Source organism: Solea senegalensis, linkage group LG4 (genome assembly GCF_019176455.1).
Source record: "Solea senegalensis isolate Sse05_10M linkage group LG4, IFAPA_SoseM_1, whole genome shotgun sequence".
Classification (NCBI taxonomy): domain Eukaryota; kingdom Metazoa; phylum Chordata; class Actinopteri; order Pleuronectiformes; family Soleidae; genus Solea; species Solea senegalensis.
This window is the reverse complement of record NC_058024.1, coordinates 2,809,318-2,837,146: the sequence shown is the minus strand read 5'-3', so window position 1 is coordinate 2,837,146 and position 27,829 is coordinate 2,809,318. Positions and strand designations below refer to the sequence as shown.

The window sequence follows — 27,829 nt, the reverse complement described above, 5'->3', positions numbered from 1 at the left end:
TTTGACGACATATTAAACTATGACATTTTGTACATTTTGATTGGACATACATACTAAACTATGACATTTTTGTCGCATTTTGACGACATACTAAACTATGACATTTTGTCACGGGACGACATACTAAACTATGATATTTCTGTCACATTTTGGACGACATACTAAACTATAACATTTTAGTCACATTTTGGACTGACATACTAAACTATGACATTTTGTCACATTTTGACATATTGGACATTTCTGTCACATTTTACATACTAAACTATGACATTTTGGTCACATTTTGGACGACATACTAAACTATGACATTTTCGTCACATTTTGGACGAAATACTAAACTATGACATTTTTGTGTCATTTTAGACGACATACTAAACTATGACATTTTACTGTAAGACCAGAGTGGCATGGTGGCATAGTGGTTAGTAGGTCTTAACTATGCTACTGTTGCAAGAATGTGCTGGGTTCAATCCCAGGTCTGAGATATTTCTGTGTGGAATATATTGTCCAAAATCTGATATACATGCATGCACTATATGTCCTATGTTAACTAATAGCATAACAACCAGGGCTGTGGGAAGAGTTAAAGCTATATTTAATGGATAAAAAATATAATGAAATCACACACAGGCAGAAGTAACACAACCAATTTATTATCTTTCAAGAAAAACACACACAACTTTGAAAACATAGAGAAATGTACACCTTTAAATTACACAAGCTCTTATTAACAAAATAGTCTTTTTCTATATGTACAACAGCAGGTCCAACAGCAGGAGGCGCCACAGCACGTCTCCACCAAAATAACATCTCTGTACACAACGGCCAGCATCTTGACTTCATATTTTGATTAGTCAACCTTAGCAAAGGTGGATTGAGCCCAGCGTTGTTTAAAGGCTCATTTATACTCCACACAGAAGACGGGGACAGACGGAGTCTTTTGTCGCTAAAGAGCTTACGATCACGGACTAAACGCACGGAGCAATGCCAGCGGAAACAGTGGGGGCAGTATAGAGACGAGAGTCGAGTCAGGAGAACAACAAAGAAGAGTTTAGAGGGGCATTTTACAGTTGTGAAGCCTCTGTCCACTGTCGCAGACTCCGCTTGCGTTTCTGTCTATTTTGAGATTCCGCACAATAAAATAACCTCTTTAATGGCCATCGCCATGCAACTCGGCTAACAGCCATACAGACGTACAGTATGTCGGGGAGAGACAGAGAAAATGTTTGGGACGGACGTAAAACTGAAGAAAGTGGAGTATAAATGGGCCTTGAGGCTAAACTGTCCCTATACTCATTGATTGAAGGAAACCGAGACACCAAATGTGTCCAGACGTTTTAGCCACACATTAGCACATGCTAATAGCGACATGCTATTAGCTAAACATACCGAGGAGGGGACAGGAATGAGGTAACAGTATGTTTCTGTTTGAACTGCTGTTTGACGTGTGTGGTTGTATGAGGTACTGACACACAGCTACTCACTCTCACTAACAACATGGTTGTCAGTAGCAACACAGCTGCGGAAAAACTGATTTTAGCCACAAAAAAAACGCCTCTTCTGACTGGAAACCACAGGGTCACAGGAGCTGCTGGTCTGCTGCTGCCTCGTGTGGTCAGTTTGTGTCACTGCGGATTTTAAACACCACTACGCGCCCATGTGCTGTGATGTAAAATGAATGAATGAGGTGGTTTGATGAAATGGGAACGAGGAGACAGCGGTGAAACACAATGACCGTCACGAGTATGACACCAATTCCAGTGCAGCTTCAGGGAAAATTAGAAATAAAAATATGGAAAATTAAATAAATATCTTCAGGAACAAGACCTGATGCAAGAGGGCCAAGAAAATGACATCAAAACGAAATGTTTCTGTATTTTCTGCCGTAATGGAGGAGAAAAAAACACAAAAAAAACTGTTTCATACATAGACAGGAAGTGCAAAAAAAAGACAATATAAACAGCAAAAGAGTGATGTATAAAACAACACACTATGTTATACAGAATCACTGTACACTGTTTGGATGAGACTGAAAACTGGTATTTCTCTGGTATTCAGACTGCATTATTTAAATAGTCGTCTATTTGCCGTGGAAACGTTGAGGATTAAAGGTGCAGTAATCAGTAATTTGACTTTAAAGGTTAAAGTCCCATGGAACAGCTCACATCATCATCATCCTCATGCTTTCTGTCTGTGTGCTACAATAACCCATAAGTACCAGCAGGAGGCGGTAGTGACACACTGACAACCACATGAAACCAGAGAGAAGGAAGTGACTGTGACACCTGTAAATAAAATGATAGAACTGCGTTTAAACTTTATCTAGCTAAGAGCAGTGTGTGTGCGTGTGTGTGTGTGTGTGTGGCCATGGTTCATCATCATCATCATCATCATCATCATCCTCTGAGTCGTTTAAGAAACAGCGTCTCTTCCTGCCTCTTTTTTTTTACAAACAAACAAACAAACAAAAGCAAGCCCGCCCCCTTCAGTCTGTCAGGAGCACCAGTTCTCCCTCACTCCTCTCTCCTCCGTCACTTTCCTCTCCTTCACTGTACAGAGGCCGCTCCCTCTCGCGCTCCCTCTCTCGCTCCCTCTCGCGCTCCCTCTCTCGCTCCCTCTCCCGCTCCCTCTCTCGCTCCCTCTCTCGCTCCCTGGGCAGGGCGGTGGGCGTGGCGTGGCTCTCCACTCGATGTGGGGCGGGCGGCACCTGCGGCAGGTAATGCTCCAGCAGCGCGGGGTGAAAGGGCATGGTTGCCATGGAGACCGAGCCAGCGGCGCCGGGGTACTGGCCCTCGCTGTGGGAGTAGTGGATCTGCTGAGGTTCTGACTGACTGAAAGCAGAGATGATGATGATTATTATTATTATTATTATTATTATTATTTAACACAGTTAACATGCGTCTAAGAAAATATACATCAGCTTAAGTTAAGTTGATCACATGTTAAGAACATGTTTGAACATCTCTTTTGAAATCACTCTATTATCGTGAATAACAGGTGAGTCCACACTCCGTCGTCATGACAACAGTGTCTGTCATCTCAGGAGTTCGTCTTTTTAAACTAAAAATATGACACCAACTGAACCAAACAGGGCTTTCCTCACACTGAGGACAATGAACACATGAACACATGAACACATGAAGCCGTCAAGTAACTAAACACCATTTGGCTTGTTTTTGTCTTTCCATTAGAAATGTGTGGTAGGAAAAAAGCGTATAGTTTTGTATTACAATTATTTCTGAAATAAATAGATTTTATAGCTATAAGTTTATTATTTAAAAATTAAAAATGTTGTTCTACTTTGACTTTGAAACATTTTGGGCTGGATCTAATATTTAAGATATGATCTCTGATTAAAATATTGTCTAAAAATAATGTACTCTTTGATTACCGACACCGCCTCACAAAAGAAATACCCTTTTTTTTCCTCAAAGCACAAACATATTTCGCCTTTCCATTTTTCATGAAACACTTTTTCTTTATCTGCATCAATCCTTTACCTCCTGAACATCTGCTTAATCTCACTCTAAACCAACCACTGGTAACAGTTCTAACCACTTGAACCAGTTAAAACATCAGGATGAATAACAATAGTAAGAAAGACACCTGTGTGTGTATGTGGCTCTCTGCTCCTGCCGGCGGCTCTTCATCATGGCCTTGTACTCGCCCACCCTGAGCCTCCGTCCCTCCACAATGCAGGTCCGCTTGGGTCGCGGTTTGTACTTGTAGTCGGGGTAACGCTCCAGGTGCTGCCGGCTCAGCCTCGCCTGCTCCTCATAGTACGGCTGCTTCTCCTGGTTGGACATAGACTTCCACCTGGAACCTGTTGGCACAGGAAGTTCTTTACTGACACATGTAACAGGGTCACAGTATATTCAGAAGGTCCTGCAATTTATTAAATAACTGATAAGTTTTAAGTTTTTATTTTCAGATGTTACCCTGACACGTGATGTAGCAGACGTTCCTGCAGCAGCAGCACGCTGCCTTAAATAGGTTTTTGTGTTTCTACAGAACCTTTCTCGTCTCCATTAATAATCAAAGATGTGTCACGCGGCAGTTTTAATATTCAACGTGCGATAAACCCGGGATTCCAGTCACAGCTTGGGTTCCAGTCAAGTTTCAGTAGTTTAAATGTTGTGTTTCCTGTTCTGTGTGTTTTTAAGAATCTCTATTCTCTATTGTATTTGTATTATGTTGTTGTTGATGCTCTCTGCTCTTATTAGTGTGTATATTTCTGGCACATGTAAAGTAGAACTGGTTTCTCTTCAGTGTGTTTTTGTGCAATTGAGAAATATTTTTTTCTCTATTTAATTTCTAATTTTAATTATTATTACATAATTCCCCAGATCTTGTTACATTTGTTATATTTAACATATATAAATTAAAATGTCCTTGTGGACATAATAATTATTGTAATAACAACAATAATAATAATAATAACAATAATGATAGCAATAATAATATTATGATTATTATTATTATTATTGTTGTTAATAATGATAACAATAATAATAATAATAATAATAATAATAACAGGAAGAAGAAGAAGAAAACGTCACAGTTTGCTAAACCCTGTTGTGGGGGGCACTCGAGGGGAGAGTCTCACCCAGGTTGTCATTCAAGCTAGAACCGCCACTGTCAGAAGGGTCAAATCACGTCAGGGTCAAAAGTGGAATTTGGGCTTGTCAGAGTGATGCTGGTTCAAATCCCGGGTGCCCAAGACCCTTTTGCTCCCTGAGAGCAGATGCGTGCCGCCCACTGCTCCTGCACCTCTGTCTGTGTTCATGAGTCACTGTCACTAACTGGTGTGTGTGTGTGTGTGTGTGTGTGCGCGCGGCGCGTCGTGCGTGTGTGTGGTAAAGATACACTCTCAACAATGAAAGAGAATAACTCAAATGATCGAACCAACATCAGAGACATCTTGAAGGAAACACAAACTCATTATTAGAACACGTGGTTCATGTGTTTCATAGTGAAAATGAGAGAATTTGGGGGGACCATGATGATGATGATGATGATGATGATGATGTGGGGATGCTTCAGTTGCTCAGGTCTAGATTCAGCAGCGTTATACTCGACAAAAGTAATGGAACACAATGTCTGTAACTCCATTTACATGGAGTGTTAAACCATCATGGTGTACAGAAATAGAGAAAGAGAGACTGTGTGTGTGTGTGTGTGTGTGTGTGTGTGTGTGTGTGTGTGTGAGGGGCGAGCAGGTGCATAGTCGTGTCCTCACTTGTGCGAGCCAGTGTCTTAGAATAGCGACACAGTGTGAAAGCGCTGGACTCACCCAGGATCTTGCTGATGGAGGAGTTGTGCATGTCAGGGAAAGCCTGCAGGATCCTCCTGCGCTCGTCCTTGGCCCAAACCATGAAGGCATTCATCGGCCTCTTAATGTGGCCCGAGGAGGGAGGGGGCCGAGCCTCTGAGTAGCTGCCTGGCACGGTGACGGGGAGAGCACCTACAACACACACCAGGACTCCTGTCAGGGGGACTCTCCACACTGCTGCTGCTAATGTAACTGCTGCTGCTGCTAATGATGCTGCTGCTGCTAATGTAACTGCTGCTGCTGCTAATGTAATGCTGCTGCTGCTGCTAATATAACTGCTGCTGCTGCTGTAACTGCTGCTGCTGCTGCTGCTGCTGCTTTGCTGCTGCTGTAACTGCTGCTGCTGTAACTGCTGCTGCTGCTGCTGTAACTGCTGCTGCTTCTGCTGCTGCTGCTGTAAACACTGCTGCTGCTACTGTGCTGTAACTGCTGCTGCTGTGTAACTGCTGCTGTGCTGCTGCTGCTAACTGCTGCTGCTGCTGCTGCTGCTGCTGCTGCTATAACTGCTGCTGTAACTGCTGCTGCTGCTGTAACTGCTGCTGCTGTAACTGCTGCTGCTGCTGTAACTGCTGCCGCTCTGCTGCTGCTGCTGTAAACACTGCTGCTGCGCTGTAACTGCTGCTGCTACTGTAACTGCTGCTGCAAACCTGCTGCCTGCTGCTTAATATAACTGCGCTGCTGCTGTAACTGCTGCTGCTGCTGTTGCTGCTATAACTGCTGCTGTAACTGCTGCTGCTGCTGCTGCTGCTGCTGTGCTGCTGTAACTGCTGCTGCTAACTGCTGCTGCTGCTGTCTGCTGCTGCTGCTGTGCTGCTGCTGCTGCTGCTGCTGCTGCTAACTGCTGCTGCTGCTGCTGCTGCTGTAACTGCTGCTACTGTAACTGCTGCTGCTGTAACTGCTGCTGCTGCTACTGTAATTGCTGCTGTTACTGCTGCTGCTGCTGCTGCAGTATGTTCTACGGCATCATTCTTGTTTTCTCTGAACATTCTCTGAATATTTTCACCTTCTTATTAAACTTTACTTGTCAAAGAGGACATTTCTATGTGGCGATGTGTGTGGTGCTCGTTTTCAGTCAGTGTCAGTGTGATATTCTGAGGATATATAATAAATATTATAGACATTTGTTATGATTACAGTACAGTTCTGTGCCTTTCAGTGAGAGTTGTATTGCTTATTTTGTAATCTTGGATCACTTGCTTACACAACTTAGATAGATCAATAAAGTATCTATGTTTCTATCTAAGTATCTCTCATCTGTTGGAGTATTTACTTCACAGGCTGATGTGTGGACACTTACCCTCAGAGTCACTGCTGAGATGGTCCTCATGTCTGTCTTCACCCCGCTCAGAGTGAGAGATTCTCTCGCTGTGAGGAGAGCCTTTATATTCCTGTGGACAACAGAAGACAGAGACGGGTGAAGCAGAGGGCGTAAGCCGACACCCACAGATATTAACACTTGAGCACAAAGGCACTATTTGAATTTGGAAACACACAGTGAGCTGTTTAAGGTAAAGACAAGGACACATATCAGCTGCTGTTTAAATGCAAAGAAAGGAAGCGATGATACCACGGAGGAGGAGGAATGATGTTCATTGTTTAAGGTGAAGGAGAAACAGCAGAGATGGGACTGTATCAAGTTCTGGATTTGCAAAGCTATCAATGACACCATCGGCGGATTATCTTTCATTCATTGTCAAGCTGTAAAACTTTATTTATCTCCATGTGCTGGAGTGGAAGGCCAAAATAGGTCAGTCAAGACTGGTGCAGCAGCAGCAGCAGCAGCAGCAGTAACAGTGGAGGCCTGATGATGAAGCAGGATAATGGAGTGGAGGAAAAGAGCCACTGAGTCCAGTATGATGAGGGACAAAGAGAAGAGGGCAGGTGGCTCCGTCAATGCCACACTGAGGTCTTTGTGAGGCGGCAACAGCTGTTGCTCCAGGATGAGGCAGAGACCACAGAGCTGCAGCCACCACACAGAGTCAAGACCAGAATAAAGGGCAATGACAACAAAAAAACAACACAACAATCAGCTGCTGGCTGAAACGTGTGCCTTTCAAAAGCTTGAAGTTCAAATCAAATAAAAGTTGAATCAAAGAAAGATGAAATCTCTGGGTTTTTTTCAGTACGGCAGTACGACAGCTCTGCTTTCTTTAAAATGTAGGCTCCACCCACTTTCAAGAGGCGCAACCAACAGCCGTGGATAAAATACCCCAACCCGTGACCCAGTGATCAGGACGACATATGCAGAGTGACGTAAAACGTGTTTTAAAGGAGCGATGATTGTCTGAACGACTTTTTCCCGCGGAGAAAGTCACTGAAAATGAAGCAACAGCTGGATGGAGACAGCTGCTCACTAAATGTCACATCAGTAAGATAAAAAACAAACAACAGTGATTAGTTATGCACACCTAAAATACTGTGTGTGTGAGTGTGTGTGTGTGGTTACACTGCAGCTGGTGGGATATTCTTCTGTCAGTGAAATCCTCAGGAGGAGAAAGAAGACTCCCTGTAACCCTAAACCACATTCTGACCGCTCATTAGACGTGCACAGAGTGTTTCCTTTACATCGAGGACACTGTGTAAGGTCAGCAGACGTTCGTTAAGCGTTCAGACGCTGAGAAGACTTCAGTCAGGGTTCAGGTTTTCGAAGTCCACAGAGACAATCTTTGACTAGGAGATGATCCACTGATGCTGCGGACTTCAGCTGACAACTGCTACCGTAACTAACTAAATAGAGTCAATAAATATGTTCCAACAAATCACACGCGAGTGAGTCACTTTTAGCATTGAACTGTGAGCGAGCATCACCTTTAGCATACATTCCCTTCATTACAGATTTAATTCCACTTCACCCACTCAGTCGTTCCACTCTGTCTCCTGTGTGTGTGTTTAATATATTATATATATAAAATATATATTATATATATATATATATATATATATAAAACATATATAATATATATATATATATAATATATAATAATGATATAATATATATTTATTTTTATATATATTTTATATATATATTTATATATATATAAAATATATAATAATTATATAAAATATATATATTATTTATATATTATATATAAATATATATGATATATTTATATATATATTATAATATATTTTAATATATACAATAATTATTTTATTATTATTATTAAATTATATTTATATATTATATATTTATATATAGTGTATATTTATATATTATATTATATATTATTATATATAAATTATATTTATATAATATATTATATTAAATTATTATTGTTATTATTATTAAATTATATTAAATAATAATAAAATTATATTCATAATATAATTATTTTAATATATATAATAATTATAATAATATATATATATATATATATATATATATATATATATAATATATATATACAATATATATAATATATATATATATTTTATTTATTTATTTATTTTTATAAAAAACATGAATAATAAATAAATAAATGAAATGAATCCGCTGCTCCACCACGGAGCAGGAGGCGGCCACATGTTACCGTTTTTTTACACAGGGCAGTGACTAAGATTATATGAACAACTCATTTTGGATACATACACAATTTACTTTGCTTCTATATTTGAATGTCAGGAATGATAACGTGTATGTCTGACAGGTGCTGTGACTTGACTGTGTGGAAATAAACTCACCATCTTTCCAGCGCTGTCTCTCTCCCGCCCTCTCTCCCTCTCCCGCCCTCCGCTGCTGTGGTTCTTCAGGAGTTGTTGGGCATCATGGATGGCCTGGCTGACCACATCGCCGTCGCCGAGGAAACCTGCAGACAAAAACCCACGGGATGAGACGAGAGGAAGAGCAAAATGGTGTGGAGGCGGTGAGGACTGGGATGCAACGGCTGTGTGTGTGGATAAAGAGGGAAGCACGTGTCAACAGTTACTGATGCTCTTTAGTTACCGATCACCAAGTTGAGTCCTGCCACACTGTGGTCAAGTGGCTAGCATTGTTGCCTCACAGAAAGAAGGTCACTGGCTTTGTTCTGCACATGTGCAGTGTCTGTTCACTGTCTACTGTCACTCTTTATTATCAGGATGTTCATGTTAAACACATTAATGCACATTTTCTTTGACTGAATGTTTGAAAATTCATTTCAGTGGAGACCCAGCGTCTTATGATTCCAGTGCTGACTTCCTGTTAGTTCATGTGCACCTCAGACATATGAAATGATTTTGTTGCCTTTTATGATAAACTGTATAAAGAGTGTAAGTGAAATAAAAGCGTCTGGTTGAATCAGCGATGAAAGAAATGTAGGAAAATGGAATTTAATCACTCGTTCACTCCTTCAAAGGTAAAGCTGCTGCTTAAATGCTTGACTTTGACCATACTTAACTTATATTTGTGTTCTACACACTTAATATTCACTCACAATAATGAAGTGAATAGCCTGAAGAACAGGCTGCACACAGTGACTTTAAAGGTGCACTGTGTTGTGCTGTTTCTCTTTCATAAGGGGTTGTGTATGCAGTTTGTCCTTGAAGCCGCGTTAACTTGCTGAAAGCTTTTTTCCTCCCTCATAGAATTCAAAGACTGAGAAGAATGTTTGTATTGCTTCCATCGATGTTTGCCACTTCACAATCACCTTCCTTGATACCTTGGTTGGCACGTTTGTTGATTTGTTAGTGCGGCAGTGTGAAAGGATGAGCAACAACACATGTGAATCACACAACACGTGTGCAACGGGGAGATTCTCTCAGAGAAAAACTTTCTGATCGCATTGTCCCTCTCGATGAGTTATTTTTGACCAGGAAATGTCATTTGATTCACACATAAAACTCATTTCCACCTGTGGAGCATGATGAAAATTAGAAACATTCTGTCCATAAAAGACGTCTAGATGAGATTACTGTAACTCTTTATTATGAGGATGTTCCAACAAGTCTGTTAAAACCCTTCAGTTCATTCAAAATGCTGCAGCACAAGTTCTGACAGGAACCATATCACTCCAGTGTGAGCTTCTCTACACTGGCTCCTCCTACAGTTTCAAATTCAATCTAAAATCCTCCTCCTCACGTACAAAGCACTTAATGATCCTTAATGATCCTTAATGAGCCTTAATGATCAGGCCCCTTCATACCTGAAAGACCTAGTCTTACCTTATCACCCTAACAGACCACTTAGTCTGTAAGAGCAGAATGGGGGGCAGAGCCTTCAGTTACCAGGCTCCTCCCCTCCTGTGGAACCAGCTCCCAGCGACAGTTCTGGAGGCGGAGCCGCTCTCTCTTTAAAACTTAAAACTTTCCTTTTTGTTAGAGCTGGCTCAGGGAAACCTGAACCACCTTTTCTCCTCATCATGCAGGCTGCAGGATCCAGATCCAGTTTTGAGGCTATTATTATTATTATTATTATTATTATTATTATTATCACTAGCAGTAGTATAATAGTATTATTATTATTATGCTATAATTAAAGTTGATATCAGTATCATTTCTATCAACAATCTCTGCTGCTGCTTATATAAATGACATCGTAGTTCTATAAACATGTCTCACTGTCAAACTTGATACAACTGTTCTGCTCCTGGTCTCGACCTCACCTCCCTCTTTCACTTTCTCTCCCCCAATGACACTGAATATTATAAATGATGTATGTAAAGATGGATTAAAGAAATATATACAAAAGTCACTTAATAACACGTGCTATAGCAGTAAGCTTTATATCCACATATATCTCCTATATAAAAATATCCAGATATTATTCATATAGACAGATATTTGAATAATATAAGATTGTTTCCATATTGCCCAGCCCTTTGTTTGAGGTTTCAAACGGGGCATCTGTTTTGCAAGTGAGAGTCAGGTGTTGTCACTCACTGAGGGCCGATCGTGGTGGACTGTGGGACACGTCCCTCTGCAGGTCTCTGGGTCTGTAGGCTCCCTGCAGTGCCAGGGTCCCCATCTCCAGACTCTGTGGACTGGGTGTTTTCCCCAGCTCCAGCCCCTTTGGCTTCGAGGTCAGGTTCAAGGGTTGACTCGCTTCCTAAACACACACACAGTGAGAACAGATTAGCAAGGGAGGGGCCACTTAGGCACATTCGGGCGTAGCTGCGAAAGGCGAGGGTGTGCGTGTATTCCGGTTATCCGCCGCAGATTTGACGTGTCGCAGCGCATCTGTCACGCCTTTGTAGCATTTCTGCTCTTTTGTCTTCATGTTCACTTCACCTTCTCTCTCTCTCTCTCTCTCTCTCTCTCCTAAACCTTGTTGGTTTGTTTCCGTTAAGAAAAAGTCATGCAAATCCAACAGTTTGTGCGCGCACACACACACACACACACACACCAAACATAAGAGAGAGGGTGTGGTGAATCAAACAGGCTTCTCAGCCTCTAAATGCCAAGACAGTTTATTATCTGTTTAATCTGGAGAGCTTTTCTTTACCACCATCCACTACACACAAACACAAGACTGCACAATACACAATCAGTAATAAAATAATCCTCTGTCTGTGTCACTGTTCACAGGGTGGATGCATTCAAAGAAGGTTATGTTTGTGTTGGCACTTGAGTTTCGTACAATGAGATTTGCATTGAGTTCATAGTGTAAACACAGAGATGCTACACTGGCTGTCAGTGTTGCTGCCGTATTGTTTCTGTATATTGTTTCGTATTCATGGATTTGTGATCACCTGTAAGCATTTTCAAAGCCAAGTGACAAAATCCAGTGGATTTAATCAAGTAGTTTCCAAGTTTTTCTTTTTTTTTAACAGCAGTGAAAGGATGAAAACTCAGATCCAGATACAGCAGTAAACCATATTGAGATGGCATGGTACAAATAATGTGAGCGACGGTATAAATAGTATGGAATAGAAGTGTATAGTATTACTGTGACATACAGTAGTGCTCCGAATATGCAGAGCCTACAGCAGCAGTATACAATTACAGGTATAGTATACATTATATTTATATAGATTATAAATTATAACTGTAACTGGAGTGTGTGTTTACACAGTTTTTTTTTTTTTTTTAATTTCTATTGGATTTTATTCTGGTTTGTTCCAATATGGTGGCAACATTGGCACTGTAGTGAGACTGTACCTGCCGGAAGGAACCACCGCTCCTCTTGACGGGGGTGGGATGAGGGCTTGGGAGCAGCTGCATGGGATAGTCCACTGCTGTGGAGGATGAAACATTTTCAGCATGAAAAACACTCGTCTCTCTCTGTGTGTGTTCAACACACAAGCTACTGCAAAAAGTATGGGGACACAAATCAAACAAACACATATAAATCATGTTATGTACACATAAATATACAGTAGGTATATACACACACACATATAATATATATATATATATATATATATATATATATATATATATATATATATATATATATATATATTTTATATATATATATATATATATTTTAAATGCATCTTTATACCCTTTATATACGTATACAATACAGTTTTGCTTCTTAACATGAAACATAAATCACCTCATGGTATATTAATCCTATTGCCCAACCCAAATCCACAGACGTACAGGTTGTAACTTGCCTGTTCTGTAACTTAAGCTGCTCTCATTTTCTTCACAAACACAAGGGTGGAAGCATTTTAAATTTGAGACACCACAGAAAGTGAATTCATAAATAAAGAGGAGAGGTAATTATGAAAATGTCCCCTGCTCCTACATTTCTGATTTGACATAGAAACTGGAATCAGGCTGTTTTTCATATACCTTTAAGAAAGTAGATGGTGGGTCACACGGGTTTCTTATCAACACTGTTGGAAAATTGTGCCTAATTCATAATATCACACTGATTTTGTGACATCGCAAACGTATTATTATATTATTATCAAGCTCTCTGATTTTGGAGCTCCCTTCTTAAATGAGTAAATATTGAGATTTTTATTTTAATTAATCATTTTGGTTTGTGGACAAAACCAGACATTTGAGAACATCAACATTTCCAGGTTTGGGAATAGTCTTATGGACATTCTCTGACATTTTCTGGACCAAACAGTTGATCAGTTGATGGAGAAAATAACCGACAGATGAATCGATGATGAAAATAAGGATTAGTTGCAGCCCTAATGTTGTGCATCTGCCTCTGCACACATTCATGAATCAAAACATCTAAACACACTCGCACGCAGCTGCACACATTTCTTTATATAAAGAAAATGAATGGTGTGCCATGAATTCCACCAGTGCCGCTTTAAAGACTTACTCTGTGCCACTTTGTTTTGAAAACGTCGCTCGGAGCGCAGCTTTTAAGACGAGTGAAAGCAAGAGTGAACAAAGGCGCGGCTGTCTGAGCCGTGCCATGTATAGCCGGCTAACTGTACAAGCACGGGTGTATGAAAGGTACTGTCAACCACATTGTTCAGCTGAAGGCTACGTTTGTATCTCACTGATGCCTTTTCATTTTTCTATTAAACACGCCTCGAGCTGAAGTGACGTTTGTGCTGAAAAGCACTTGAGGGTGAAGATCTACAGGAACTCCTTGAAAACTCGTGCACATGTAGTGATGGTGACAACTTTTCCACAACAAACGGAGAACCTTAATTTTTTAAGATCACAGTGAACTGTCACTGTGATCTGAAAAAATTAAGGTTCTCAGTTCACAGTGAAAGATCAAAGTGATAGATCACAGTGAAAGATCATAGTGATAGATCACAGTGAAAGATCACAGTGACAGTGATAGATCACAGTGACAGTGATAGATCACAGTGACAGTGATAGATCACACTGATAGTGATAGATCACACTGATAGTGATAGATCACAGTGTCAGATCACAGTAAAAGAACACAATAACAAAGATAGATCACAGTGATAGATGACAGTGACAGTGATAGATGACAGTGATAGATCAGAGTGACAGAGATAGCTCACAGTGACAGAGATAGTGACTCACAGTGACAGAGATAGAGATCACAGAGATGACAGAGATAGATCACAGAGATAGACAGGATATAGGATCACAGTGACAGAGATAGATCACAGTGACAGAGAGATCATAGAGATAGATCACAGTGACAGAGATAGATCACAGAGATAGATCACAGTGACAGAGATAGATCACAGAGATAGATCACAGTGATAGATGAAGCACAGCGACAGGAAAGATCACAGATAGATCAGAGTCATAGAGTGACAGTGAGATCAAGTGACAGTGATAGATCACAGTGACAGTGATAGATCACAGTGACAGTGATAGATCACAGACAGATAGATCACAGTGACAGATAGATCACAGAGATGACAGAGATAGATCACAGTGACAGTGAAAGATCACAGAGATAGATCACAGTGACAGTGATAGAGCACAGAGATAGATCAGAGTGACACAGTGTCTTTCTCTCTGCACCACCAGACACAGTGTGAGTGACTGACAGTCTTGTCTCACTGAGAAGTTGAGACTCGCTGCCAGACCACGCCCCCTTTGTTCAGATCCACCTCAGTGACACAAAGTGACCACACGGGGCAGCAGTAGACCAGCAGCTCTTGTGTCCCCACAAGCTAAAATCACAGATCTTCTCTAAAGACTTGCTTCATCAGTTCTTGTGATGCTGTCATGATTGATTTAATGTAATCATGTAATAAAATATGGTATTTTCAGTTATTTGGTGAAACCTCTCCGCTAACGTGATGACTGACCTGGCTTGCAGGGGATTGGTTGCAGTGGCAGGGTCATCTGGGGGTCAGAGGTGACGGGGAGAGGCTGTGTGCTGTGGTGGAAGGCCGGGATCATCACGTAGGGCATGTTCACCTGCTGGGACAAAGCAGGACAATTGCACTTTACATATAAGTTCTAGAGTCATCCGCGCTGTCTGTATCACTGTGTGTGTGTGTGTGTGTGTGTGTGTGTGTGTGCGCGTGTGTGTGTGTGTGAGGCGCTGACCTGGATCTGCTGCTGGAGCAGGTTTATCTTGTGCTGCTGCTGGATCAGCTGCTGCTGCTGTTTGGCAATCTGTGACACAAGACATGTTTTGTTTTCACAAACATCGTGAATTCCCATGGTACACAGCAAGGGAAGCTCCGCCTCCTCTGAGAATAAATGGTCAAACATGTGCTGTTGTATTTACACTTCATTGCTAAAGTAATAAAGCCTGAAATGAACTTCCGCTGTATCACAGAGAGTGAGCATTTAGAGCACATTATAACATACTTCCCGTACCGTTGCTTTGCTTATTTTTCCTGTAACGTTGTATATAATGTCATCCCTTATAGTTTAGTTGTGGGCGATGAACATTCTGGACTCAACACTTCACAGGAAACAGAGGAAGAATCTACTGTACTGGCTCTTTTATCAGGGTCACCATTTGAATAGTACAAGTCTTATTACAACAGTCTAGGGATGGACACGAGTATTCAAGAATTCCATTGTGTATTTGATTATAAAAAGTCGATCAGTATTTGTGTATTACGTGCATTCATAAAAACAGCCTCATTTGTTAACGTTCATTCAAAAGCCTCATGCTTCTGTGTCCTTTTGTTTATTCTGTTCAAATTAAACCTCCCAAACAAAGCTTGTTCTTAGACTGAATCCATCTAATTTCCCTAATCTTAACGCTTCTGCACATGGAGTCAAAACACAGTCACAAATGCACAGAGCGGACTTTGTTTCGGTCCTCCATTCCCTCCCGTTCCTGGCTGTGGACACCAGCTTGTGCCTGTGTGTTGTTTGCATGTTTTGATCTTGATGTCCGGATCGTGAGTGCTACCTGTTCTTGCTGCTGTCGAGCCAGTTCCATCTGCTGCTGCTGCTTCTCCAGCAGCAGCGCGGCCATGTTCCTCTGCTCAGAGTGGGCTCCCAGGAGCTGCTCCCTGAGACCGCTCAGCTGGTTGATCATCATCAGCAGCTGCAGCTCCTTCTCTGCCAGAGACTCCGGGGTTCCTAACGTCGTGTCACACGGGCATCTTTGTTATTTTAACATGTGTCTCTCAGTCAATGAAATAAAACCAGCACTCAGCCAGGTCCCACTACATTTATACAAGATACATACATACTCCATGATTAGGTTATTCATTTGTTATTATAGTTTATCAGTTTTCACACAGGACTACACAATGTATGGATATTATAGCTGCATGAGACAAGAAGATCATCATATCGTGATAAAGTATCTGTGATGACTTTTCCTGGTTTTAAAGGAGCATCATCATATTTATTATAGTGAATACATTTGTGAAGTACCGTTTCTAAATGATACATTATTGATTTGATTCATATTGTGATAGATATCGATACCAAATTCTATAAAATAATATCATGGTAAGATTTATATCATGATATCACCCACGGATTATATTCTCCGTTATCTTCAATTTAATTATATATATATATGTATATATATATGTATATATGTATATATATATATATATATATATTTTTTTTTAGATTAATATTAATAAAACAAAACCTTTTAATAATAATTAATTCAAAAATATTCTATAATATAATATTCAATATTTATACTATATAATATTTAGTCTATTCATGTCATAAATATAACATATCTCTGTTGTACACACCAGCTTCAAAAAATCCAAACTATACATTTGATCCAGTGTATGAGTTTTAATGACTTATATTATTTTCATCATCGATAATCAACAGATAAATGGATGATGATGATTTGGTGCATTAAATGTCAGAACATGCTGAAAAATGTACATCAGTGTTTCTGAACATGTTCTCGAATGTCTTGGTTTGTACTCTGCGGCTAAATGCTAATAACTTATTCATTAACTAATGAAGCTGACAGGTGTGAATGGCAGGAAACAAAAAGGCTTCACAGTATATGGGCTCACTATTTGGCAAGCAGCACATCACCAGTGCCCTTTTTATGTAATGAGTTGAGAACACCTTATTAATGATCTGTCAGCGTGGTCTTTAAATAAAGCAGCGAATTCTGTTTGTGGCAGGTTTGAAAAATATTATATAAAGGGAATAAAGGTGTTGATGGAGCCTGAGTGCTGACCTTTGAGTTGTCCTGCCCCCACTGTGCTTTTATCCAAGAGTTTCTCCTTCCAGTCCGTATTCAGCAGCTTCTCAATGGTCGGCATCACTATTAACAGCACACAACAGGTTGCATTAGATGACGTGAAAAAGTATATTCTGCCAAATAAAAATCCATCAGACAACAAACTTCTTTCTCAGCCTCTCCCCCGCCTCCCTAATGGCATCTATTGAAGAAGACATCTGAGGTGCAGAAGAGCAGAGGTTGTTTGTGTGTCTGCGAGAAGTTTTAAGTGTTTGAGTGGATCAATATTTGGACGGGCGAACAAATTCGAGGTCAGCTGGTGAGGAGAGTTTAAGAGAAATCTGAGGGCGAGGAGAGCAGGCTGGAGAAAGACTGGAGGGCACCGAGCGTCTCAGGAGCAGCGCTCTACTCCACATGTGATGGACTGAACAAAACCGGACAACAAAACAACACAAAAAAGAAATAATAAAAATAAAAAGCACCTCAATCCCCCTGAAGCCCATTCAACACCCAAACAACGTCCTCGCTCTGCTGGAAACGCGTCACTTCTACACATCAATGTGCTGCAGACTGCTTTGTTTAACGCTGAATGGCAGCAGGAGGTCGAGCACCGAAACACGCACAGACTGTACGGACTTCTTTTTAAATTTTTTTACAGTGCAGGAGAGAAAGACTCAGGGCGAGCGGTTCAGAGAAGAAGCAAACAGGGGCACCTTTAAATGTGAATACTGAACCCACTGATCCACAGAATCAATCACACAAGGATGACAGAGAAGCCACGTCGAGCAACTTCCCATACAGCGGTACAATTCATCCGTTTTACACAATATTTATTTTGAAGCTAATACTGTTCACGTCATGTTTAACACTGGAAACAGCTGCGGTAGTTTCTGAGTAATCACTACGAGTCGTCAACCAGTTATTTATACATATTTACATTCATTCACGGCAGCGTCACATTAAACCAAATATCAGTGGTGTAATAAGGTTTAGAGCTGAAACGATTCATCGATTATTAATCGACAACTATTTTGATAATCGAATAATCGCTTTTTTCATGATTAAAACAACATTTCCGATTGTTAAAGCTTCTGAATATTTTCTTCATTTCTTTGCTCGGGAGAACAACGAAATCATTCAAAGTGAATCATTTTGGTTTGAGAACATCATCATTTCCAGGTCTGACGAACAAGGTTTTCCAAACGATTAATCGAGACAATAATCGCAGATTAGTTGCAGCTCTAATAAGGTGGGATGTTTTAATCCCTGGCTCTGCTCGTCACAGGTTTCAAACTTGGAAACTCGGAGCGCCACCACATATGCTGAGTTAGGACAGAACAGAGTACTTTAACCAAAACACATGCTGCACAATATGATATTGTTCAGGCTCTAATTTATGATCAAAAGTCCACTTTTATTTCTCAGTCACTGCAAAGTTCACTCAACACTCTAATTCGCCACAGCTTCTCTTCTTCTCCAGGAGACTCAGTCTTATATAAAGTACCTTAAGTACAAGTAAATAATTACTATATATAAAATGTACTGAAGTTTTAAAAGTAAAAGTATTAAAAAAGTAAGGATTGTCTTTCAACGGGAAGGTTGTGGGTTCAATTCCTGGCTCTGCTGGTCCACATGTGTCCTTGAGCAAACACACTGAATGTGTGAATGTGTGAATGGGTGAAAACTCTAACGTAAAGCAGCTCATCGAGACTAGAAAAGATCGACATAAATACAGACCATAATACCAACTCTTCTTCTTTGATTTTATTGCGTAGTAACGTAGAGATACTAAGCAGTGTAGGTGAGTGACGTTGCTGCAGGGTCACTGAATTTATCAACACATTAAACTGATAAAAAAAACAAAAAAAAACTCTGCGTGTCCTCTCTCCTTTAGAGTCAACAAAGGCCTGTGAGTATCGAAACACGTTAGATGTGTGTCGCCATGACACAAAAGATGAATGAATGATGTCTGAATTCAATTCTGTAAAACCAAGAACACGTCATATCACCCGATATCAGACCAGAGTCTACACTGATCTATCGGAGACGTGCCTTCACTGCGTCGAACAACCGAACTGCATGATTTTGTCAGTGTTTATTCAACATCAACATTACATTCTACTCTTTCCATGCCTACAGCCACATCTGCTCACAGTAGAGTATTTGATGTGTGTATTTGTACTAGAATTGGCAACAATAAAGTAATGTACTCAGGTAATGCAGTTTGTAATAGACGTCATGTCTCTCCCACTATGCAGTTTTGTAAAAACTCTCTTCCACAAAAACAACCAGCGTCTCCTCATATCCAAGACTCTACATTAAAAGTTGATAAAGAGTGGGGCAAAAAAACAATGAAAGAGTTCTATGTGTGCGAGTGATTATCTCTTAAGTTTAGGAAAGAACATCAAACGCTGGCTGTTGTCCATTGTTAGCCTTTGTCTAAAGTGTCACGTTCTTCATCTTTGTGGAATTCACTGGCATGATATTGAAGCACATACCAGCTGCGTGACAATGAGTGGGTGAAAATGTCATGTGTGATGTTGGGTTTCGGCGTTTCCCAAGCTCTGTCTGCGGGGAGGTCACACTTTCATCCACACTACTCACATTTTAAATCCCTTAATATGGAGAGGCTTGAAAACACGGCTGCGTTTCATCCGCGCGACTCTGTTTTCATTTGAACACGTCGAAACACACACACACACACACGTCCCATTCACACTGAGCACACACTTGCTGCTTTAAACAGGAAGTGGATTCTCGTTGTTTGCTTTGTTTTAGTGAGTAACTAACGAGAAACAACACTGGTGAAAAGTAGAACAAGGACTTTCAATTGACTGTCTCTGTGGTGAAGCTGAAACAGTGAGTTAGGATGACAGACAGACAGACAGACAGACAGACAGACAGACCTACCTTCTTTGAAGCTGGACTGCCCCTGTGGATGGTCATGTGTCCTGATCTGATTCAGTCCCATGGGGCTCTGCCCGTGTGTCAGGTCCTTCCCTGGAGAGCCCTCCTGTCAGGACACACAGACAGGACAAAGCATCAGACCCAAACCTTCCTTCAGAACCCGGCCGTCTTCCTTCAGAAGCCAGCGTTCTTCTTACCGAGGGAGAGCGGGACAGTGGCGGCGTCAGCTGTCGAGCCTCCACCGGCTGATTTCCTGCCCAGTCACGTGAAGGAGATGTTTTAGGAGGATCGGCGTTGGTCGCAATGACTCCGCCTCCCTCGCCGAACTCCTCCTGTTCTAGTTTGACACCAACTCCTGCCATGCTGACATTCCCACCAGAGAGGAGGTGCAGCACTGGAGGGCTGGGATCAACCATTCTGTCCAAAGACAAACAACAAACACACAATATTAAGTGTTGTTTGGTTATGGAGAGGTTATGGAAATCCACATTTGAATAATAAACATCTTTATTGTTAAGGAAACAACAAATACCTTTTTTTTTTTACATTACAAAAGAACTAACAAGAAGTATAGATACATATACAGTATATATAATATTATATATATATGTGTATATGTATATATATATATATATACATAGTTCTTTTGTAATGTAAAAAAATATGTATATATATATATATGTGTGTATGTATATATATATGTATATATATATATATATATACATATATATATATATTGTGTATTATTTAAACACAAAATTCCCAAATTCTTTCTGAAGATTGTGTTGCTGCTTAACAAAGTAGTAGCTGCTGCTGCTGCTGCTGCTGCTGCTGCTGCTGCAGACAAGAGTGAGGTCTGATACTGGCTGAAACCACCAGACGTGTTTAAAAGATTACAGACTGATCTTGGTATTGGTATAAATGCTGTAGATCAAGATCAAGAATACCTTTATTGTCATGATGTACCTCCGTACGTCATAACATGACAGTTTGTAATTTAGTGCAGATTAAAAATCAGAAATACATTAGATATAAAAATAGGCCTCAATGGAAAGCCAACATATACATTGTGTGTTTAGTGTAATTTTTCATGATAGAGGGGGTAAGTCTGAGCCGTCATGACAGTGAGGAGACGCTGTGTTAGGGTCAGAGGTCAAGGATTAGCTGCTGGTGTGTTAGCACCACCGTAAGTCACTGACTCTTATTGTCTGTGTGTGTGTGTGTGAGATAGTAAATATTAGGATGCTGTAGAGCAGGGAGGGAGAAAAAGAGTGAAAGGAGGAGAGAACGGGTTGAGTGACAAAGGTTTGTACCACAATGAACTTGAACAAATCAACCTGCGTGTCTGTGCGTGTGTGTGTGTGTGTGTGTGTGTGTTATTTCCCAGCTCTGCAGCAGCAGGAGGAAAGAAAAACACAGCAGACAGCAGAACAAAACAAACAGAACACACAAGGGCAAAAAGTGCACATATATATAAAGAGGCAGAAAAAAGGCCATTGTTGGAGCCGGGGAACAAAGGAAGCCGGGACAATGGGGAGAGGCTGACAAAAGCCGCCGGCCGCAGGAAACAGGCCGGATAACAATGCCAGCGGAATGTGCCGACCAACTCGGGAACACGGCAAGAAAAAAAAAAGCAGAGCGCCACCATTCTGTGGAAAGCATAATAATGATTAGACCCTCCTCCTCCTCCTCCTCCTCCTCCTCCTCACCCAGCCTGCACACTGTGCTCATGAACAAAGCCACCTGTCTGCCAGGGTCTAATGCCGTGTGTGTGTGTGTGTGTGTGTGTGTGTTAACCTGCACAGTAAACGGCAGCTATGACTGAAGGGAAAACAGTTGCAGACTGAAATTATAGGAGAATAAATTTAGGTCCATCATTTCCATTGCCGTGGTTTGGCTTGTCCTGTGTTGTCTTTTGAAAGGTGATGTCATAGATGCATCAAACATAAGCCAGAAGAAGAAGAAAACAACAACACAACGGAGCTCAGGTTACACATGTGACTTTTTTAAATCCATCTCTCGTCCAAACTGACAACAAAAAAAGTGTAATCATTTCTTCTTCTTTTTTGTTCTTGCTCTGCTCTGAGGTGCAGGCATTAGCATAGCTGTTAGCGTAACTGTAAATCCTTGGTGTTAAAGTGCATTCCATTTGCAGTCGGAACTCAGAATTTCCGAGGTCATGAGGAACTGAGATTAAGTCAGATCTCCAACTCGACAACTTGGGGCAAACAAAACCGACAACACCAACACAGGATTCCACCACACACACACACACACACTACTACACTCACAGTGAATCAGACACACAAATGCTCAATATTTAACTGTAGACATGTACAGCGGTGCTATTAACGAGATACTGACGATGGTTTTTACAGAGGATCAAACTGAATGTGCTGAATCGACACATGCACTGCAGAGTTATTAACCGTCACACTGGAAACAGCTGCATTTTCGCATTAGTTGATGCAGTACGTGCAACAACTCTTTGGTAAACTGGTTCTTTTAAGTGTTGTTTTTATGAAACAGTCATGACATCATCCACATACTGATGTATGTAATGCTCATTCGTAGCCCCACAGCACTACTCGTGGTGACAGACTGCCACAGAGGTGTGTCTACACAAACAATTATTCCTCATACACTATGTGCTCACGTTATATTATTCGCTACAATGGGAACAAGACAGGCAGGTGTTCTCCACCTCTTTGTCCATACATTGGCTTTTGCAGCAGATTCATCTTACACTCTATAATATACAGCACTTTGTAAGTCGATCATACCTCATATTTGACACTTTGCTGCAAACTACAATCTGAAGTTTATTGTGCTTCGTAAACTGCAGGAGTTGCCGAGGTAATTCTGACCCAGCGTATCTCTCTCCCTCTATATAAAACGACATATATATACATATATGTACATATGTATGTATATATATACATACATATATACATATGTATGTATACATGCATTTATATGTGTATATAAATGTGTGTATGTATATATATATATATATAAAACTACATATATGTACATATGTATTTATACATATATATACATACATATATACATATGTATGTATATATATGTATTTATATGTGTATATAAATGTGTGTATGTATATATATATATAAAACTACATATATGTACATATGTATTTATACATGTATATAAATGTGTATATATAACACTACATATATATATACATATATGTACATATGTATTTATATATGTATATAAATGTGTATATATATAAAAAATATATATATACATATGTATGTATGTATATATATATATACATATATATATATAAATATATGTATATATATATATATATATAAAAACTGTTGGATAAAAGTGAAAAAGTCAAATATTATGCAACATTTTGGAACATGATATGAGGCTATACACTGTGTATCACTGTATAAGGCCAACAGACGTTCCACCAACACTGACACTGTCCTCAGTAAGACCCGAGCTGTCAGTTTCCGTCGCGTCTCATTGCTGTTTTCAGGTTTGTGTGTGTTTAGTTGAGCTTTAGAAATGGAATAAGACGTGCACTCCTGAGAGTGAGAGGCGACAAACTGTTTAGCCAACATGGCAGCGAGCGCTGTCGGCCTCAGCGAGGGTCTGATTGTGTGACTGCAGGGGGTTGGGCCGGCAGCGGCGGCACACTGAGTTTTGTCCCACGCTAGAAGTTATTCCTGGGTCTCCCCTCTACGTTCCACAGAGGCTCAGTGTAGAGCTGCCACAGGTGGCTTTTGTGTGTGTGTGTGTGTGTGTGTGTCACCCAATGCAGAGGTATGCACAGAATCTAAGTGACCCACACAAGTGTTGACAGCAAGGAATGTGTCAAGGTGTGTGTGTGTGTCTGTCTTTTTGTTTTGTTTTTTCAAACAATGCCGTTAGCATCTTAGCTTGAACAATGCAAACCAGTCAAGGTTATTTCTTCCCTCCACATCGCTCTCATCTAGTTAAATAAACACCGCTGCCGACTGCACCCATATAACCTGACCTTGTGTGTTTGTGTGTGTGTTGCATGATTTAAATAGCATTGCCTTCTCACTAGGTTATCTGATTGAGGCCTGTTTTCCAAGCACCCACAGTGCTGATGAGCATTTATAAGTGTTCACCACATGCTGCTTAGAAATCAGAGTGAAAAGCAGACCTCAGAGCAGCTGCTGCGCTAAACAAAGCACAACACTGACCACCAATTAGGCCCGAGAATGTCTGTGAGTATTATTCCAATTTCATCGTCTTTGTGAAGACTCTAGGGCAGAGTACTCTGTCTGTCATAAGAAACAAGGTGACACACATGTGTCTGCACTGTAGTCGACATGATTCTTTACAATACATTTGGACTGTGTGGCTTTTCTCACTTTTCTATTCACGTCACTCTGTCACCAGTAAAGTCCTGGATCAGGTTTGTGTTTGGACTGAGACGTGGCTTTAGTTGTGAGGCAGTGTGTGTGTGCTGTGTCTGATCACTGTGCAAGACACACAACACAACAGACAACACAACAGACAGCACAACTGACAACACAACTGACAACAAAACAGACAGCAAAGTACCAGACAGCACAACTGACAACACAACAGACAACACAGAAGACAACACAGCAGACAATACAACAGCAAACAACACAACAGACAACACAGCAGACAATACAACAGCAAACAACACAACAGACAACACAGCAACAACAAAGTACCAGACAACACAACGACAACACAACAGGCGTCACAACAGACAGCACAACTGACAACACAACTGACAGCAACAGACAACACAACACACACAGACAGCACAACTGACAACACAACTGACAGCAAAGTACCAGACAACACAACAGACAACACAATAGACATCACAACAGACATCACAACAGACAACACAGCAGACAATACAACAGCAAAAACAAAACAGACAACACAACAGACAACACAGCAGACAATACAACAGCAAACAACAAAACAACAACACAGCAGACAACAAAGTACCGAACAACAACAGACAACACAACAGACAACAACAGCACACAACTGACACAACTGACAGCACAACAGACAACACAACAGACAGCAATGTAGAACAACACAGCGAACAACACAACAACACAACACAACACACCAGACAGCAAAGTACCAGACAACACAACAGACAAGACAACAACAACACAGACAACACAGCAGACAACACAACTGACAACACAACTGACAACACAACAACACAACACAGCACAAAGACAGACAAACAACGTACCGACAACACAACAGGCAACACAACAGACAGCAAAGTACCGAACAACACAACAGACAAGACAGACAGACAACACAGCAGACAACACAACTGACAACACAGCGAACAACACAACAGCAAAGTACCGAACAACAGACAACACAACACAGCAAAGTACCAGAACAACACAACAGACAACAACAGACAACAAACACAACAGTACCAGACAACACAACGAACAAGACAGACAACACAACGAACAACACAACAGACAGCAAAGTACCATACAACACAACAGACAACACAGAAGACAACACAACAGACAGCAAAGTACCAGACAACATTGAAGGACATCCAGCCGCTCGGTTGTGGCTGTTTTGTGTGTCTTTGTGTGAGAACAGTGTGTTAACGACACGTTTCTATCACCCAATCAGCTGACGTCGTGGATGTAGCTCCTCCCGTGCCGTAGCTTTACTCTGGTACAGAAAACTGGAACAGTTTGGGTTGGTTATTTTTGGATTTTGGTTTTATTTTTACTAATGGAAACGCAAAAAAATCTGTTCCATTTGGTGGAAACACAACATTCTGCTGTTGACGTTTGTAGTCAGAGGAAAAGTAGAAGGTGAGCAGTGAGAATGCTAACACCTGGACACATGGTTCAGGTCGGGCTCAGTTTGGACCTAAGCTGCACTAAAGTTCATCCAAACTCTCTCTGAGAGGAGCCACCGTTGTGTTGGTTGTTGTTTTGCCTCTGGTGACTCATACTCTCTGTCACAGTGACAATGAAACATCAAACAATGGTTACAGGTTTTTGGTTTTTTTATCTTTTACTTCCTTTTTCACATTCAAAGGCAACAAAGTGGTTATAAATCATTGTTTCTAACCACCTTGAATGTTGTGGTTTACATATCGTTGAGCATGTCACACAGGGCTGCTAAAATAAGATGTTACTGTAATAATGTTTCCATCACTCGTGGATCTATTGTATCATCTTCCCACTGCAGACGTTAGCCAAGTGTTAGCGGGATTTTTTTTGACCTTTCATTATGAGGATGAGCAAGATGACAGAGTGAATGTCATGTCAGCGTGCTGTGGGAGAGGCTGCTCTGTTGTACTTTATTTGCATTTGCCTTGTGCACACAGAGCAATCAAAACACTGGAAAACTTAGAATTAAAACGTGGGAACAAATTAACATCAATGAAGAACAAATTTACATCAGTGAAGATAAAGGAACAAATAAAACGCTCTCCGTACAAACTGTTTTTGGTGGTGTGTGTGTCTGTGAAATGAAAGGTTCAGTGTGTAAGAGTGAGCGGCTTCTAATGGTGAGACTGCAGACTGCAGCATCTCTTCAGGGAACTACGGTGGCCTACATACACCATAAAAGATCATGTGGCCGATTTTCTTTTATTCTTCCTGAGCCTGATAAAATATACAGGGTTAATAATTACAAATGGTACTTTAAAGTTCAAAAACTTAGATTACAGGTCTGCACTCTTATCTAAACTTTGCTAAATAAAGTAAAAGTGCTTCTTCATTTACGTCACACATGAAATGCGGAAAAACTACCCATGAGTAGTTGGGTGGTTTTTCACTTTCTGCCGATAAACCGCTTTAAACTTTGTGTCCTGACCGACGTCCGCGGTGGACTAAGAGACAGGAAGACAGTGGACAGAGGAAATTCAAATCAGCTCTTTCTCTCCTGAACACTCACAACATTGAAACCTTACACTTCCCACACACAATAATCACTTCACACAAAACCTTCAGTTACTCAACAAGTCGTAACACGTGAGTTAACATTTCCTCCCTCAGGGGACTGGCCACGCAAATTCTCTTTTATTTGACTCTGTTTGTTTCCTTATTCTCTCACAACATGTTTTATTATTATTATTATTATTTTTATTGTTGTTATTATTGTTATTGTTGTCCCACTGCCCAACAGGTGCAGCTTGTTGACTTCATATCGTCCACATCACTCTCCACGAGTGAGAGACGAGCTGCGGGATGATATGTTTGATATCCAACAAGTTTGACTTAATGATAAGCAAATAAAGACTTTCTGGTTCTCATCTGACAGGTGTGATGACAGACAGTCCCAGAGAGAGAGAGAGAGAGAGAGAGAGACAGAGACAGAGGTCAGCCGACCTGAGCTCCCAAAATCACACCTCGAGATCTTTTCATATTTCCACAGTCTGATGTTGAAACAATAGACGTTGTTTCTATTGTTGACAGTGTTTTGTAACAAAGCTCCAGCACAGACTTTCAAAGCTACTCGGCGGTCGTGTTAAAACAAGTGCAAAGTCATGTATAAATGAATGTTTGGGGAAATGTTGAACTGTTAGCAGTGTTTGTTTAGCGATGATAAAACAATGC

At 40.7% G+C, this 27,829-nt stretch overlaps 1 protein-coding gene across 5 annotated transcripts in view; it reads right to left on the bottom strand.

Moving 5' to 3' along the window:
• Nucleotides 1-640: 640 nt before the first annotated feature.
• The window catches only part of LOC122768601 (transcription factor SOX-13-like), a 45,927-nt gene continuing 18,738 nt past the window's right edge, over nt 641-27,829 (bottom strand). For 2 of the 5 annotated variants that reach the window (XM_044024702.1, XM_044024698.1), the window contains exons 2-14: nt 20,411-20,630; nt 20,217-20,319; nt 17,304-17,390; nt 16,044-16,216; nt 15,221-15,289; nt 14,977-15,091; nt 12,410-12,486; nt 11,192-11,357; nt 9,017-9,141; nt 6,633-6,723; nt 5,297-5,467; nt 3,610-3,826; nt 641-2,834 (exon numbers count right to left, since the gene is read on the bottom strand). In XM_044024702.1, the coding sequence (XP_043880637.1) occupies nt 2,489-2,834; nt 3,610-3,826; nt 5,297-5,467; nt 6,633-6,723; nt 9,017-9,141; nt 11,192-11,357; nt 12,410-12,486; nt 14,977-15,091; nt 15,221-15,289; nt 16,044-16,216; nt 17,304-17,390; nt 20,217-20,319; nt 20,411-20,629 (1,959 nt within the window). In that variant the 5' untranslated portion in view covers nt 20,630 and the 3' untranslated portion in view covers nt 641-2,488. The remainder of the gene's footprint in view (nt 2,835-3,609; nt 3,827-5,296; nt 5,468-6,632; nt 6,724-9,016; nt 9,142-11,191; nt 11,358-12,409; nt 12,487-14,976; nt 15,092-15,220; nt 15,290-16,043; nt 16,217-17,303; nt 17,391-20,216; nt 20,320-20,410; nt 20,631-27,829) is intronic. The other 3 variants (XM_044024700.1, XM_044024701.1, XM_044024699.1) reach the window with 3 other exon arrangements.